General features: G+C 39.5%; 1 protein-coding gene and 1 non-coding gene across 8 annotated transcripts in view; one reads left to right on the top strand and one right to left on the bottom strand.

Moving 5' to 3' along the window:
* Window positions 1–17,943, top strand: part of Tpk1 (thiamin pyrophosphokinase 1) — a 378,233-nt gene that overhangs the window by 205,329 nt on the left and 154,961 nt on the right. For all 7 annotated transcript variants that reach the window (XM_060380097.1, XM_060380102.1, XM_060380100.1 and 4 more), the window contains one exon: window positions 421–567. In XM_060380097.1, coding sequence (XP_060236080.1) covers window positions 421–567 — 147 coding nt within the window. The remainder of the gene's footprint in view (window positions 1–420; window positions 568–17,943) is intronic.
* On the bottom strand, window positions 5,486–5,616 carry LOC132653363 (small nucleolar RNA SNORA17). The gene has a single exon (XR_009591126.1). It is a non-coding gene; the product is annotated as a small nucleolar RNA SNORA17 (small nucleolar RNA).

The raw sequence follows: 17,943 nt of genomic DNA on the forward strand, positions 1-17,943 counted from the left end.
CTTGATTATTACTGTAAGTTTTAAAATGAACACAAGGTTTTTGCGCAATATCATTATTAAATGTTTCCTTCCTTTCTGCTTACTGACCATTCTATGAGCTTTGACTGTATGGACATGTTATAAATCATGTCATCTGCATGGAAGGAACGTATGAATGAATAACTAAAATGAGGCCTGCTGGTTTGCTAGGTGAACAGGCAGACAGTATGGACTAAATTTAACACCCAGGTCTGCCACTTTCCAGCTCAGTGACCTTGAACAAGCAACTTGTTTTCTCCTTAGAGCAGCAGAAATGATACATGCTTTCCTCTTGGCTTAGGAACTATTATGTCAATGAAAGCACAGTTCAGGTATTAGATACTTTTCCATGGTTTCGCATTGTTCAAATATATGGCTTAGACTTTCACTTTCCTTTCTCAGGTTGATGTCATCGTGACCCTGGGAGGCCTCGGTGGGCGCTTTGACCAAATCATGGCATCTGTGAATACCCTTTTCCAAGCCACTAACATTACTCCTTTGCCGATTATCATCATCCAAGAAGAATCCCTCATCTACCTCCTCCAACCAGTGAGTAAACTGTACCCTCACCAGGACTATGCTCACAGAGCCAGTGGAAGGAGAACTCTTGGTCTGGCTTCAGTTTTTCAGCAGAGCTTGTTTGCTTGTGCTGCTTTCTTTTATTTACTGCCTGGTTACTGAACTGAAAGAAGGAAGCAAAAAACTCAGAATTTCTGTGGGTTGGTTCTTTTTGTTTTCATTTTGGTTTGGTTTTTTTTTTTTTTTAGAGTGAAGAGAAACAAAAATCTTTTAACTTAATTAAATGGCCTAAAAATTAAAAATTAAATTTGGCACTTTTGCATTTTGAGCAGTTGAGTGTGAATGACACTTGAGAAAAGCCTCCACTGGGAAACACAGGCTTAGTGTATATTTCAGGTGGGATCCTCATGTATGTGGAGTGTTGTCCTTATAATTGGAAACTGGATTTGATTTTCTTCAGCACTTAAAAGGAAATCTTTAGCTTTTACTATTCATAAGTTGTCTACTTATTAATTCTATTCCCTCAAGTAATTTTGTAAAGATGATGTCACCCATTTCCAATGGTAAGATTAAAGAAGTTTTCTGCCAGTGTAATGCACAGAATAGAACTCTTACTATAGAGCAAAATTTTATAAGGTTGAATGGGGACCAGCACTTTAAATTATTCTGCATGAGCATTTTTAAGGATAGTAGACCATTCCTTTTTTGCTTTTTCATTTTGTTGTGGCACTTATAATTTTGTGTCTAATTAATCAGTTACATGCTACATATAACATGCCAGCATTGGAAACTGTTCTTTGGCTAAGACAGCAGGTCTCATGTATACTCACCTTTGTTCATCTAGTTCTGCTTTATTTGGTTGGTTATGTTGGGTTTTTGGCTCTTTCATTGCCTAGCTTTGTTGTTTCCTGAAAATACGTGCGAAGAAAGCAGAATTCATATTTCAAATTCCTTGCCATCCTCTTAATTTAGTCAGCCATCAGGCTTGAAGCACTTGTTGCCTTTCTGTTGCAGTGCATGGCAGTGAGGATCAAGAGAAGGAGTTCTGTTTGACCTTTTCCGTCCAGTTTTTTGTGCAGTGAAGGAGACAATTATTAAAAAAAAAAAAACATAATCACTATTGCATTAGTCAGTTTTCTGATGTTATAATAAATTCCTGAGATCATCAACTACTAAAGAGAAAGGGTTGCTACAGCTCATAGTCTTAGCAGTTTCAGCCCAAGATTCACTGGCCATGTTTGTTTGTACATTCAGTAGATATCATGGCAATAACATTTGATGATATTAAATGTTGTCTGGTACACAAAAGAGAGAAAAGAAGGGCATATGTTCTTTTGGTCACAGTCCCCTTCCAGGTCACATGCTAAATGGTGTGAAGGCCTCCCACCAGGCTCCACATTCCCACTGCTCTCCAACAGTGCTGTCTTCAGCACCCAGCTTTGTCACATGGCCCATTGGGGTCAGTTAAGGTCCATGGGATAGCAGTATTGCAATGATTAAAGTTTAGTAGGTAAATGTGCTGAGAGAATGACTAATTTGGCCATTAAGGAATAGGAAACGAAACATTCAACTTTTTATTCACTCAGTTCAGCAGTTACTTAGAATTACTACTTATGAAACCTTTTTTTTTTCTAGCAATAAAGCAGTCCAAATAAGAAAAGAAAATGCTGTCTTCTGTAGACATTTTATTGATCATTTGTTTCCACACTGTTCAAGAGTGAGTCAAGGCTTGCTGTGAGAGTTAATGGGAAAGCCATTGAGAACAGGAACTTAATGTAAAGAACCATGGAGGTTTAGGGTATATCATGAAGTGTTATTAGAATGTTACCAGGAAAAATCTCAGAAGAATGGTTCTTAATTTTTTTAATGTCCTTCATCGTCACTGTAATTGATATGTTCTGGGTTTTCTGAAGCATGCGATTTGGGCATTTCTGAACTCCTCCATGACTTCACTTCTGTCTGCCAACACTTCCTAAAGACTCTCAACCATTATATTTTCATAGATTGTTCTGTTCCTACCTCCCTCTGCTGCCACTCCAACTTCGTGTTTGTTAGATTCTCAATTGTGTTACATGTACTGGTAACCTTGTCTTTCACAATTTTTATGTCTTGGTCTCTCTGGACTCCATCCTGAAGTTCTTTGCCTCCGTCACTTTGCTTCATTCTCTGCATCAGCAGCATCTGCCTGGCTACCTGCCCACTGAGACTCCGATCCCTGCCTTGATCCCACCCCCCACATGCTTGTCCTATATTCACATTTTGACATAAGCATCGAACTTATTTGATATTCTAGAATAGTTCTTATATTTCACACTATTTGGCTTTTATATTTTATAACTTCAGTGTCTTCTATGTTGTGTAGTTTGAAACTATGGCTTTTACATCTCTGCAGTCTCTACCTGAGGGAATTATCTGAGGCATGGGTTAAAAGCAAGCTCAAGGAGAACATATATTTGCTTTCATCAACCTCCTGAGTGGATACCTATCCCTGTTCACAGGACCATTAACAACATAGGACATTCTTTCTGAGACTGTTTTGCAGCATCCATTAGTGTGAGTCATGATTGTAATGCCTCTGAGACTTTGATGTCTGATGATAAAATGTTCCATCAAATATCCCTCTTCTCAGCTTTATAATAGCAAGGTTTGGTTGGGCCATTTTCCCAGCATCCAATGGGAGTGTTTATATTAATTTTGATATGTAGGTCTCTGCTTTATGTGACAGTCCCCTAGACCTCAGGCTTTACCTGAGGTTGGCTGAATTGGAAAGCACTGCCAAGATGAAAGTTACATTTGGTCTTTTAAAAAGAAACTTGCTTTATTTCTAAGTATTGTTATTTTTAACAGATCTGATACATTTTAAAAGAATCTTTCTAATATTTTTCTAGTATTCTTAGTGTTTTCTACCAGGTAGAATACAATGAACTACACTGTAAATCATCAGTAATAATTAGTCCCAGGTCTGACAGACTTTTCTGGAACTGAATGTTTTCTTATTAGGAGAGAATTTAGTGTTGTTTGGGTAGGTTTTTCCATTTTACCTCTCAGACAGCTGGAGCACTGTGTGGAGTGGGGTGACTATGCCAAAGCAAGCATCCCTCTGTAATGGACACCTTAAGCAAACAGCCAGAGGACAAGAGCTGTGGGCCCAAGAAGAGAGGGCACCATGTGTGCAGAGTGCTCCCTCTGTATAACTGCCAGAAATTACAGGCATGGGAGTATTCAGGAATCTGGCTCCACGTGATTTTTGAGAGTATAGCACAGTGTGTCACCTTCTGCTTGTTAAAGTGGCATCCTAGAGTCTCCAAACATGCTGTTTTATTATGTGGTCCACGTCCCCATATAAATCCCCTGTATATTTTCTGTGCCATAATTTTGGTTTTGCATCCTTAAAATAATTAGAAAATGCCCTATTGTTAAGACATAACTATTACATGGAGCAGGGCCACAAGCTCATATGGGATTGTACCCAATGACCCTTTGAAGTGGGTCAAGGCCTGGCTCCAACCTCCACTGGTGGATTAGCAATGCAGTCTTTCTCACTGTGTTCTAAAGAGATATTTTTTAGAGACCAACCCTAGCCCCCGGCTTTGTTTTTTAACTTTACTGGTTCTTTGTAAATGTTACATCATGTACCCCAGTCCCACTCATCTCCCCTTCCCCTTGTACCAGCCCTACCCCCTGCATCCTCCCCTCAACAGAGAAAAAAAATCTCATTGTGGAATCTATAGTTTGACACTTTTGTCCACACTTATTTCCTTGGAAGTATACATTGCAATGGGTCTGGTATGGGACCTCTGGCTTCTGCTACTCTGTCAATACAGGAACCTCACTGGGACTCCTCTCAGATGACCAGCTTATTGATGAGGTTGGTGTTGGGTGGGCCAATTCAAAGCCCTGGATCTCAGCCTGAGGGGTCTCTGAGCTGGTCAGGCTGCTGGTTCTTCTGCTCTCAGGCCCTCAGGGCTTGCTCACCATCAAAAGCACCCCTTACCCATCACCTTCCCACTCCATCTGCAGCTACACTGCTGCCCAGTTGAGGTGCAAGGCCTCTTCCTAATGTTGCAACTGGTGAGGGACAGGGCCAGTTCTCCCCATGACCACAGAGGCCAGCTTTCACTCCTGCCATAGATAGCAAGGCAAAAGAGAGGGGAGGAGGGCGTTTTTCCCTCATCTGAGCTGCCACTGCCCAGCAGACAAGAGGCAGGGCTGGCTCTGCTGCACTCAGGCCCTCAGGTGAAAGGTGAGGCCAGTTCTTCACAGCCCTCAGACATCAACATGTCCCCAGGTGGCAGCTCAGACCGGGGCCATCCATCTGGCCTTTGGTGGTAACAGATCCCTGATGCTCCAGAGCCATGGACCCAGACATGACAGCACAGGCCAGGATGCCCACATCCCAGGTGGCAATACTGGCTACTCTTCAGGCTGTTCCTCACTATCCTCAAGTCTCTACCTCTGCCTCTCTTTATTGTGCCCACATCCTTCTGTTTCTTTTTCTCTTCCTTTTCTCCACCATTTACTTGCTCCTCATAGTGGAGCCCAGAGTCAGTGAGTATCTAGGGTTGTCCTAGGAGTGGTCTCAGGAGCGCTATGACCCATTCGTGCATTATGGTAAGGGGCAGGGGTCATCTCAGGCATGGTCTTTGTGGCACAGGAATGGTAGTCATCTCTGACTAGCTCCCTTTCTGGGCCTCATGGCTCTTGTCTGGTGTTTGTCTCAGGCTTGCCCTTGGCCTGGCCCACCAGAGTAGCCCCTTGCAAGGGCCATCTGTCTCAGGATGGGCTGCTGACCCAAACAGGGTTCTTCTAGTCTCTGCTTGCTTCCCACCCCCACCCCCACCCTGTCAAGGCCTGCCTGGTGCCAGACTGGTGGTTGTCACAGGCTAGCTCCGTGTCCAGGCCTCCTGGCACCAGACTGATGGTCTTCTCAGGCTTGCTTTTCACAGGGAATGTTAGGCTACTAGTTATTCAGATGCTCATAGGTCAGAACACTGAGAATAGACATAGCTTCTCCCTCTCTGCCACCTACTGACACACATACGACACAGCAGCTGAGCCTGCAACTTCTCTCCGGGCTGGAGCCCCCTGCGTTTCTACAACATGTTTAGGAAAAGAATGGCAAGAAAATTTTAGTGAGGGAAGTGTAAAGGGCAGAATGCCAGTGTGGGGACTTTAATCCCTGAATGGTCTGTGTGACCTTCATGCTCTGAAGCAGTTTTTCTTCTGTGTATATGAAATGTGAATGACCTAAAGATGAATTTGATACAATGTATGCTAAAACTATTTAATTCTCAGAAATAAATAAATAGTAAAAATGTAGAATTATTTAACTTCAGACTGGAATACTTGAAGTTGAACTGTTTGGTCTGTTGTCTTCTTCACATCTATACCACATTATGTGCAGGTACACATTATTGCATGTGCATACACTAGTATGTATATTTGAGAGGAATATGCAAAAGAGAGGTCCCATAGGATACTGTTTACTGTTACCATGATATAATTAACTGAATTATAATCAGTATCTTAATGCCAAAAATATCAATGGAGAACATTTTCAAATATTATAGAATTAGTCTCAAGAAAACCAAGACAGTTATGCCTTGGCATGAAATGGAAAATGATGTAAGTTATTTTAATATTGAGTAGGGTGATAATTTTGATACTTTAATATGAAAGATCTCACCTAACCTTCATAGCAGTACTATAAAAAAAAGAAAGCAAGGTAGATAATACTGTTATACTGTAACTGTATACTCAGCAGTTTTTCCACAGCTGTACTCATGGGATTAATAGACTAAGAAAGATATGACGAGCACTTAAAACAAGTCATAGTCCATGCAGGTAATTATCCATAAGCAATGTGTAACTGAATGGCCAGTTGCTAGATGTGTGTGGAGGGTCAAATATTTATTCATATGCATAGCTTGCATACACATCTATTTTATATGTACATATAAAATCGTACCTGATATTGATGGTTTTACCTACAGCAGTGATTTCAGGTAATAGAATATTAGGTGCCCTGTGTTGGCAGTGCTAGGCATCAATTCCAGGACCCTGTCCATGCTAGACAAGCACACACCCACTGATCCACAGCTTCACCTTAACTGTCAGTACATTTTAAGGCTATATATTTTCTTTCTTAAGAAAGATTACTTTCACGACTTTTCTGAACCATAAGAAAATCTAAATATAGCAATAATCTTCATCATATAAACAGATCCAATGAGATTACCAATAAAATACATTTACATTAAAAACTAGTAAAAATCAACATAAATGTTAATTATTCTGTGTTAAGTTTGGGAACAACTTGTATTTTCTTGGAATTCTTTTAGAGTTATAGATTGTCCGTCATATAAGATAGCGAGCAAAAGAATAAACCATCTTATGAGAGCTGTTTGTTTTTTGACAGTGTAACTTACAGCACTTCTGGTAACTTACAACACTTCCATTACGTAAGTCATGGGACTAAAATGTACTATTTTCATCTTTTAAAAAAGTACTGTGTCAAGCATTCATAGGTTCTGTGAGTTCTTTTTTTCTTCAGAGTTATGCAACATGAGATTCTCATGTAACTAGCATGTATAAATAAGCAATCATCTGTGACTTCTAAGATCATTTTAGGCATTTTGGGGCTAAGCTATGTGAGCAGCTCAGTTACAGTCACTTAGTGTAGATCAGTTCATAGCCCCTTTCTAGTCTCCTTTCTGTGGTTATGTGAACCATAAGCTGGTTTTCAAAACATAAGTGCAATAGTATGGGCCCTACTGCATACGAAAGAGGCTGTGTGCCCAACGGTTTTATAGTGCATGTTGGCATGTTTCATTTAGTGTAGGTCAAATCTCCTGGTGAATGAAAACCCCAAAATAGCATTTGCTTTGATGGATATATTTGATCTGTCATTTGACAAAGGAAAATTATAAATGGGATACATATTAATTCTTCGCTGAAAACTGGGTTTCCTCTTTTGCATCAAAAACTATTTTCTTAATAAGATCTGCTCCAGCCGTCTGAGCAGGAATTTTTCTGTGACAGACCATAGGTATTTTAGATCAGAGTCCCCAGTTGATGGACAACCCTGCAAGGCTTAATTCCTGCTGTCAACACATAACCTTGCTTACCACGCAATGCATGTGGACAGGGTAGCTTCAGGTTTCACATGCACACTTTTTCATTTTCTGGTTCCTTGCTTCCCAGGGAGACAGAAACATTCACTGTGTACCCTGAGCATAAATTATCCTTTATCTCCAAGTTGACAGTTTGTAATACAAGTTAATAGGATGTATGGATAGGAAATGAGATGTCCAGAAGTTAATAAGGTGTGCCTTTTACATTTTCCTAACTGTCCAGTGAGTCATCTTTAGGGTCCCGTATCTGATGTGGAATGAGTGGTGTTGTAGCCAGTTCATAGCCTACCCAAACAAACATCTAAACATGTTGCAAGTATGCCTTCCTCATGAACTTAGTTCTGTTTTACTGCTCTTTGGCTTCTTTTCCTCTCTCTGTGTCTCTCTAGATTAATTGCTTAGTGAACAAAGTCCTGACATTTGTGCAGTATACATTTGCAGTGCTGGTATTGAATATGATAAAAAGATGTTAATGGTCTGATCAAAAGAAGATGAATATTTATGAGGTAAATTTGGCATGAGTGTTAGTTTCTGATGCCAATTGAGAGCTCAGGTCTATATTCCGATGTACACATATTCTCAGCAGTGTCTCATCTGTAATAACATCAAAGAAGTAAACCTCAGCAAGATTTGCAGTGGAAGACAGGGAACTTTCAATTCTAGACAATTCTGAAAGCCTCGTTATTATCCTTGTTATTATTTATTACCCAACTGTAATTCCTTTCTTCTGGAGTAATTTCTTTCCCTCTATATGCTCATAATATAGTTGGGTTTTGCCTGGCCTTTTAGAATCTAATACAAATTATATATTAGTAAAATTTTACCATATGGAAAAGTATGTTTCACCATAAGTGAAAATGATACCCAGGCCTTAGAGATTATTGTACAGATGTGCAATGAACAGGCATATATATAATTCGCCCAGCGTTATTTAAAAATGATGCTGATAACCAACAGACATATGCCTATACACAGTTGTTGTTATGGTATTCAACATTAGAAAGATCCATAGTGAAAGTGTGACCACAGAAAATGTGGTATGTCCACAGAATACTAAATGCCAAATATAGGAAATGTAGTATATGTGACTAAACTATTATTTTGTCCACCAAAGTATAAGATCCCATCATCTGCAACAAACTGCATGGATCTAGAGTATGGTATGCTGAGTGAAAGAACAGATACAGAAAAACAAATCTCATATGGTTCATCTCATGAGGATATTTAAAAAATTTGATTTAAATGTGCAATACTGATTGCTGGAAGCTAGATTGCGGGTAACAAAGATGGTGGAAGTTGTGTAACAGGAACTTAAATATGGATAAAAGTAATAAATTGTGGTGTTCTGCAGAACAGAGGGTGGCTATGGTTTTATAATAGCCTGTGTCTTGTAACTAGAAAAGAGGAGTTTAGAGGCTCCAAACAAAAGGTCAAGAGAAGAGATGGAAATGTTGATTACCCTTGTTTGATCAGCACCTGTTTTACACATGCATTGAAACATCACAGTGTACTCCATAACTATGGCAATTATTTCACGTTAATCAAAACACTTCTAAAAATATCTGAGAAGTAGGAATTGTTAACTCCCATGATTGATTTTCCATTGCACGGAACACATGTAAAAACTACAAATTATCACCTTATTCCTTATGAATTTGTACAGTGAAAGTAGTTTTTATAATAAAAATATAAATTGATACCTAAATGTAGTATCTTAGGTAAGGTTTCTATTGCTGTGATAAAACACCATGACCAAAAGCGACTTTGTGAGGAAAGGGTGTATTTTGTCCTATGGCTTGTAGTCCGTTTTTGGAGAAGTTAGGCCAGGAGCTGATGCAGAGTCCGTGCAGCGCTGCTTACTGGCTTGCTCTTTATAGCTTGCACAGCCTGCCATTTTATATAGCCCAGGATCACTAGCCCATGCGTGGCACCATTCAGTATGGGATGGACCCTCCTACATCAATCACTAATTGAGAAAATGTCTTACAGGACTGCCTACATACCAATCTGGTGTTGGCATTGTCTCTACTGAGGTTCCCTCTTCCATAATGTATATGTATACTTTGTGTTACATTGACAGTGGCTGTAAAGGGTCTCCTGATCCCTTTATACCTACATTTGACCAAATTCATTGAGCCTTCCCAACCTTCCTTTCTCTAAAGTCCATATCTATACTTTATTACATCTGTCTGTATTTTATTCTTTGGTGCAGTGCTACCATTGGTGTTCTGTGCATAACTTAAACATTGCTCTTACTTTACTCACTGCTTTGTTTTGGCTCCTCTGATCCTCTGTGACAATGCAACAATTCGCCCAGTGGAATGTGAGGATACCAGCTGTTTAACTCTGTAAAACTTCCCTGGACTTTCCAGGAAATCTCCAATGCCCATTCTTCTCTTCTTGTCCTCCTTCCCCTTAGGTTCTTTTCCTTCTTTAACATGTTAAAGAATTAACACAGTCACTGCCTACTATTTTGTATTCTAGTTTTGAACTCTGTTAGTTGCAATCCTCGTGTTTTAATAGGAAATGAGTCACATTCTAGAGCTATAGCATTCTCATTTCTCTAGGTATTTCAGTGTCTCTTTGAAATTAATAGAGAAATTTTCTCTGTGTGATTTTATATATGTTTAATTAAACTAATTTTCTTCAACTAAGAATAAAACCACACACTCAAAGTGTTTATTTTATAGGTCTTGTTTTGTTGATTCTTTAAATACCTGTTATATCATCGGCACTGCTCAGGTACTGAGTACAGAAAACAGTACAGAAAACTCTGTCTTCAGAGTGGGTGGAACAGGGGGGTACATATTGAAATTCAGAAACAAAACAGGGATAGCTTAGAGAAAATATCTATTCCAGATTGGGCATGGAGTTGGTAGTGATTCATGGATAGTCTCCTAGATGAAGTGATATCCGAACACCAACATCATAGGAAATTATGAAAAGGAAGAAGTAGACATTGAATGCCGTACTTTGCAGAAGATGGTACATTGGGAAGCAGAGCACTAGGTACCACAACAGGAGCAGCCTAGGTGTGGTTGCAATCTCACAAAGATGCTTATGTTGTGGGCCAAGGTCTGATGGTAGGAATTTTATCAGAAAGTTGACACTTGATAATAACGTTAAATAGTTGAGAGCTACTGTAAGAAATCCCAGAAAGAAATGACAACTAACTTTCAGAAGTAAACATGATTGTAAATAAAATATATCACTGTTTATTTAGGACATATGCTGGAAAGTTGTTTTTGTAGAGACATGAAACAGTTGGTATGATGCCTAGACTACAGTCCTGGTTACTGAGTGTGCCCTTTGGGAAAGAGACTGGCAACAGGTCAAATGGGAAATTGGCCAATTGATTCCTATGTGTCAAGTCACTGATGTATTCCTGAAACCAAGAAATGTAGGATATCTGATCTAGTCTGGAGCTATTCCATAGAGTGTGTATGTGTGTATATGTGCATGTATGAATGTGTGTGTGCGTGTGTGCATGCGTGTGGGTGTGTGGGCATGCATAAGGTTGTGTGCACATGCCTATGGGTATGTGTGCATATGTGTGGGTGTGGGTGTGTATTACATGGAACCTGAATCCTTGTTAGCACATCACTTCATCACTTCCAGATACAGAGTGAAATGAGCAATGACAGACAGATAAGCCTACAGAGTACCCTAAAGGAGTACCTTAGTAGCACAGAGTTGGAGTCATGATTTGGATAGAAACTGGACTACTCCAGTTTGGGTATGAAATGGAAGTAGAGTAAAATACATTTCTCTATTGCTATTCTTTACCACCCCTAACTCCACAGATCCCATGAGGTTTTCTTCCTCCCTTCTTCTATTCCCTGACCATCACTGGGCCCTGAATCAAATATTTTACTGTATTTTTCAAGAAGGTTACTGTTCCATTGAGTATCTTTCAAAATGGCCATCGCTAATCTTTTTCTCCATTTGTGTGAACTTATTTTTCACTAAGAAAAAAAAATATATATATGATATGTATATATATATCATTCTCTTTTTTTGCTTCATATTTCTTTTTTTTCTTTTTAATTTTATTTATATATATTTATTACAACTTATTCACTTTGTATCCCCACTATAGCCCCCTCCCTTGTCTCCTCCCAGTCCCACCCACCCTCCCTCTTTTCGCTCTGTGCCCTTTCCCTAGTCCCCTGGTAGGGGAGGACCTCCTCCCCTTCTATCTGATCCTAGCTTATCAGGTCTTCTCAAGGCTGGCTGAATCATCTTCCTCTGTGGCCTGGCAAGGCTGCACCCCCCCAAGGGGGGTGATCAGAGAGCGTGCTACTAATTTTATGTCAGAGACAGCCTGTGTACCCCTTACTAGTGAATCCAGTGTGGAAACTGCACAGCCTATGGGCTTCCTCTGAGCAGGAGGTCTAGGTCCTTTCCATGCATGGTCCTTCTCTGGAGTATAGGTCTCTGCAGGACCCCCTGAGACCAGGTATTTTGGCTCTGTTGTTCTCCTTATGGAGTTCCTGTCCCCTCCAGGTCTTTCTATTTCCCTCTTCTTCCATAAGGATTCTGGCACTCTGCTCAAAGTTTGGCTATGAGTCTCAGTATCTCCTTCGATATCCTGGTGGGTAAAGTCTTTCAGATGTCCTCAGTGGAAGTCTCCTGTCCTGTTCCTTGTCTTCTCCTACTTCCGATGTCTATCCTGTTTGCCCTTCTGAATAAGGATTAAGTATCTTCCCTATGGTTTTCCTTGTTGTTTAGCATCTTTGAAGCTATAGATTTTAGTAGGTTTATCCTATATTATTATTATATGGCTAATATCCTTCTTTATAAGCTCTCCTGAAATGTGAAACTCTTAGGCATCACTTGCAAACAAACCCAGCTAGGCCTTTTTCCCCTGGATTATTTTTTGTAATTTCGTATGATAATCCACTGTGACATAATACCATGAAGTAGGTAGCTTATGAGCAACAGAAACTTCTTTCTTACAACTATGGAGGCTGGACAGCTGAGGATCAGGGTGTTGGCAAATATAATTTTATGGCTGGTTGTTGTTGTTATTATTAATATTATTATTATTATTATTATGCCCTCACATATTAGAAGGGATAGCTGAGCTCCTAGATCCTGTTTTCATACCTATCCATCAGAGAAGAGCCCTGTGATCTACTATTTTCACATCAGGGGCTAATTTTCAATACTTTATTTTTTAAAAAGAAGGGTACTCAGAAAAGGTACTCTTCTGGGTTTCCAATAATCTAACTATAAAAGAAAAATACTCTTATAAACTCTTTAATGTCCAGTTCCTTAAAAATATATAATTACTATGTTTCTATCAAAGCTGAAATAACAGTTATCGAAATTGCCTTACCTGATGTTGCCAAAATACAAAGAAATGAAAGACTTAAGTAATCTTAAATAGATTGTTCTCACTCAAGGTGTTTGTTAATGACTCAATAGGCAGGTTGCCTGGGTCCTCAGGTTGAGAATCAAACATCAACTAATTTAGCTAGTTTTCCATTTGCCTTCTGCCGAATTCCTAGTTTGTTGGAAGATAATGGCTGCAGTTTGTTGCAGTGTGTTTCAAGTGGGTAGTGGTGGTAGCAGCGGGAGACTTTAAAGCAGTGTGGATATGGAGTGTCCTGGGGGCAAAAAACTGAAACACACTTCTGGTTCCTGCCACTTACCTACAATGTGTAAAAGTTCGTTAGCCTTTAAGAAGTTTTATACTAAAAAGGTTTATAGAAAGACACCCATCAGCAAAATTTGATGGCGATCCCTCAGTGATTCTGAAGCAGTAAGTGAGTAAATATAAAATTCTATCTCCATGGAAACTGATAAAAACTTATTTGAATATTGGCCTGTGGTTTTCAACCATGAGTGACAGAGAATCGGTTTTGGATACTTGATGCAACCCGTGAGAGGCTTTGTGCAGGTGAAACAATAGAAAAGGTGGTGTCAGCATTTAGCTGAGTGCTGTCATCATAATTTATCATAATCCAATTCTGGATAAAGTACAGGGTTATTGGATATGAGATGTCGTCTCCCCCACCCCACATACACACAGCCACAGTCCTTGGTGGCAAGGACATAAGTACACTGTGTCATGTATACTTAGCTCAATTGAGCATTGCTTCAGCATCTTTCTTTGATTGAAAACAAAAGGTTACCAATGCAGTATCAATGAACTGTGAAAAGATTTGAGTGTTACCAGCAGGAGAATGAAATGAGCCTCTGGAAGGAAGATTGGCAGAAGTAAAAGTTTCTATATAAAAAGCCCCATGCAGCTCCAGCTGGGTCGATCTACTTTTTGGCCAATTAAGAGATTGCACCTCTGCATTTGGAAGCATTTTGATCTCACTTACTCCAAAAAATGACCAAAACACAAAGTAAAGAATATGGGAGGAAATGTAGACAATAAGTTGGGATGGATAGGAGTGGAAGGTACTCATTCAAAGTCGGCATTCAGTCTGGGGAAAAGTGAGTCCCCGTGCTCTACACTCATGCATAACGCAGGGAGCATACAGCAGACCTCCACTCCCTCTAGAAGCTCGGTTCCTCCAATGCTGTTTTAATGAAAGAAAAGGGAAATATTTCATATCTTGGGTCTGATGGAGAGGATATGTGGTTTTAGAAAATCTGTATTGTATATGCCTTTCAGAAGTTGTGTTTCATCCTTTATAGATTTCTTTACGCTGCTGATAAACACTTTTTAGCAAAGTAGCAGGATACAAAATTAACTCAAAAAAAAAAAAAAAAACTGTTAGCCCTCTTACATCCAAATAACAAATGGACTGAAAAAGAAATCAGGGGAACAACTTTCACAATAGCCTCAAATAATATAAAACATCATGGGGTAAATCTAACCAAGGTTTTATATTACAAATATTTTAAGACATTGAAGAAAGAAACTGAAGTACATATCAGAAGGTAGAAAGGTATCCCATGCTTATGTATTGGTAGGATTAATATGGTAAAAATGGCCATCCTACCAAAAAAATCTACAAATTTAATGCAATCCCCATCAAAATCCCAACACAATTATTCACAAATCTTAAAAGGACAATTTTCAGGTTCACATGGAAACACACACAACAAACAAATAATAGGATAGCTAAAACAATACTGAATATTTTTTTTTAAATGCTAGATGTATCACCATCCCCAATATTAGGTTGTACTACAGAGCTATAGCAATAAAAACAACATGGTATTGGCAGAAAAGCAGGCATGTTGATCAGTGGAATCAAACTGAGACATAAATGTAAATGTGCATGGGCATGTAGTTTTGTTTTTGTTTTTAAATAAAGAAGCCAGAAATACACACTGGCCGAGGGCGGGGGAAGCAGCTTCAATAAATGATGCAGGTCAAACTGGATATCTGCATGTAGAAGAATGCAAAAAGATCCATACCGTTCATCATGTACAAAATTCACTTTTGAATGGAACGGAAACCTTAACATAAGGCCAGATACACTGAATGCAATAAAATAAAACTAGGGAATAGTCTGAACTCTTTGGCATAGAAAAGATTTTCTGAACAGAACACCATTAGCCCAGGCACTAAGACCAACAATTAATAAATGGAACCAAATGAAACTGAAAGCCTTCTGCATGGCAAAGGACAGTGCCATGTAAACACAGCAACATCCTATAGAATGGGAAAAGATTTTTACCAACTACATATCCAATAGAGATCTAATATCCAAAATATATAAAGAACTCAAGAGACTGGATAATAGAAAACCAATAAGTCAATTAAAAATGGGATGCAGTCTACTGAGCGCATCTGAAAGACTCTAACTAGCAGTGTTTTCAAAGCAAAGACTCATGACCAAACCTTTGGCAGAGTACAGGGAATCATAAGAAAGAAGGGGAGTTAGTCTGATGGGGAAAGGATAGGAGCTCCACAAGGACCAAATATATCTGGGCACAGGGTCTTTTCTGAGACTGACATTCAACCAAGGACCATGTATGGATATAACCTAGAACCTCCACTCAGATGTAGCCTGTGGTAGCTCAGTAACCAATTGGTTTCCCAAAGTGAGGGGAACAAGGACTATTTCTAACAGGAACTCAATGACTGGCTCTTTGGTCTCCCCACCCCCGAAGGGAGGAGCAGTCCTGTTAGGCCACAGAGGAGGGCTTTGCAGCCAGTCCTGAAGATACCTGATAAAACAGGATCAGATGAATGGGGAGGAGGTCCCCCCTATCAGTGGACTTGGAAAGGGGCACGGTGGAGATGAGGGAGGGAGGGAGGGACTGGGAGGGAATGAGGGATCGGGACATGGCTGGGATACAGAGTTAATAAAATGTAACTGATAAAAAAAATTAAAAAAAAATAAAGTAATAAAAAAAAGAAAAAAAAAGAATTCTCAAAGAGGAAATTCTAATGGCTGAGAAACACTTAAAGAAATGATCTGCATCCATAGTCATCAGGAAAGTAAGAATTGAAATTACTTTGAGATTTCATTTTACATCCATCAGGATGGCTCAGATCAATAGAACAAGTGACAGCTCATGCTGACGAGCATGTGGAGCAAGGGGGGGCATGCATCCACTGCTGGTGGAAGTGCAAACTTGTGCAGCCACTAATGAAATCCATGTGGCAGTTTCTCAGGAAGCTGGGAATTGATATACATCAAGATCTAGGTGTGCCGCTTTTGAGCATATACCCAAAGGATGATTTACCACCACAGAAACACTTGCTATGTGTTCATTGCTGCTCTAGTCATAATAGCCAGACATTTAAAACAACCTAGATATTTCTCAACAGGAGAGTAGATAAAGAAAATGTATTACTCAGCCATTTAAAAACATGACATTTGTAGATAAGTAAATGGAACTAGAAAAAAAAAAGTCATCCTGATGAGGTAACCCAGACCCAGAAAAACAAATATCTTATGTATTTGTTCATATGTGGATATTAGCTTCTGTCAATTATAATTGAGCTACAATCCATAGAGTTTAGGTATAGAGTAAGGGACTAGGGAGAGGGAGTAAGATAGATATCCCTGGGAAAAGGAAATAGGATAGATAGTAGTTATTGATAGACAAGGATTGGAACTGGAGGATCTATTGGTGAGGACAGAAGAGGGGAATGAGAGAAGAGATAGAGTGAGAGGTGGCTAAAATTAAGGGCTATTTGAAGGGAATAGTAGGGTAACCTAATACAGTAGAAGCTTTCTACAATGTGCTTATATAAAGGTCATCTAAATGAATTTGCAGAACAATGGGAAAACAGAGCCCAACTGGCTATCTCTGGTCACCAAATGAAGCTTCTAGTACCAGGATTGACTTACATCTAATTGAATTGGCCAATGGGATGCCATGGCAACCTCCAGATAACTCCAGACGGTTGCCGAGACAATAGGCTCCTCTCCACAATTGACAGCAATGCCAAATACTACTGTTCTCAAAAGAAAACAAAAACAAAAAAGTATAGGAATAAAATTACTCTTAATGACATTCTACTGTACTCATACATCAGTACCCCATTCTGCTATTATCAGAGAACCTTCCTCCTGCAGCAGATGAGAACAAATACAGAGACCCACAGCCAGACATTATGTAGAGAGTAAGAGACCTTAGAACACTCACCCTTAGTGGATGTTTCCACCAAATCCTACCCATTAGGGCTCAGGGAACTCTGAAAGATGAGGCAGAATGAGTTTAAGAGACATAGGGATGGAGGACACCAAGGAAACAAGGCCCTCTAAATCAACAGGATGGAGGCACATATGAACTCAGAGGGACCGTGGAAGCATGCACAATGCCTTCATAGGTCTGTACCTAAAGGGGGCCTAGAGCTGGGAGAAGTGGACACAAGCCCCCTTCCCTAACCCAGAAGTGATCTCCAACTGATAACCACTTGGAAGTGAAAATTTAGTTTTCTCCAAGGGAGTCTCATTTGGGACAAAAACTACTCTTCAGGGTCAGCCACAAGCCCTGCAATAGATGGCCAACAGAAAATGAATTCAGCAGCATCTGTGAAGGTTCCTTGCCTCATAATGTCATGTCAGAGCCTCTCTTTCTCTTTCTGTGTGTGTGTGTGTGTGTGTGTATGTGTTTGTGTGCTTAATTTTATCTTACTTTTTCATTCATTTTATTTATATTTTTCTTCTCTCTCTTTTTTTTTTTTACCTTACAAGTTGTTTGTGTATATATTATGGTTTCCAGTTTAGTATTTTATGGGATTTCTGGATATGAGAATGAGTCGGTCTATTTCTTATGCCTTTTCTTGGGCTTCTTCTTCTGTTTGTCCAATTTTTCCTTTCTTTTGTCCAATTCCTGTGCTTTGATT

The sequence above is a fragment of the Meriones unguiculatus genome, chromosome 3 (assembly GCF_030254825.1).
Source record: "Meriones unguiculatus strain TT.TT164.6M chromosome 3, Bangor_MerUng_6.1, whole genome shotgun sequence".
NCBI lineage: Eukaryota > Metazoa > Chordata > Mammalia > Rodentia > Muridae > Meriones > Meriones unguiculatus.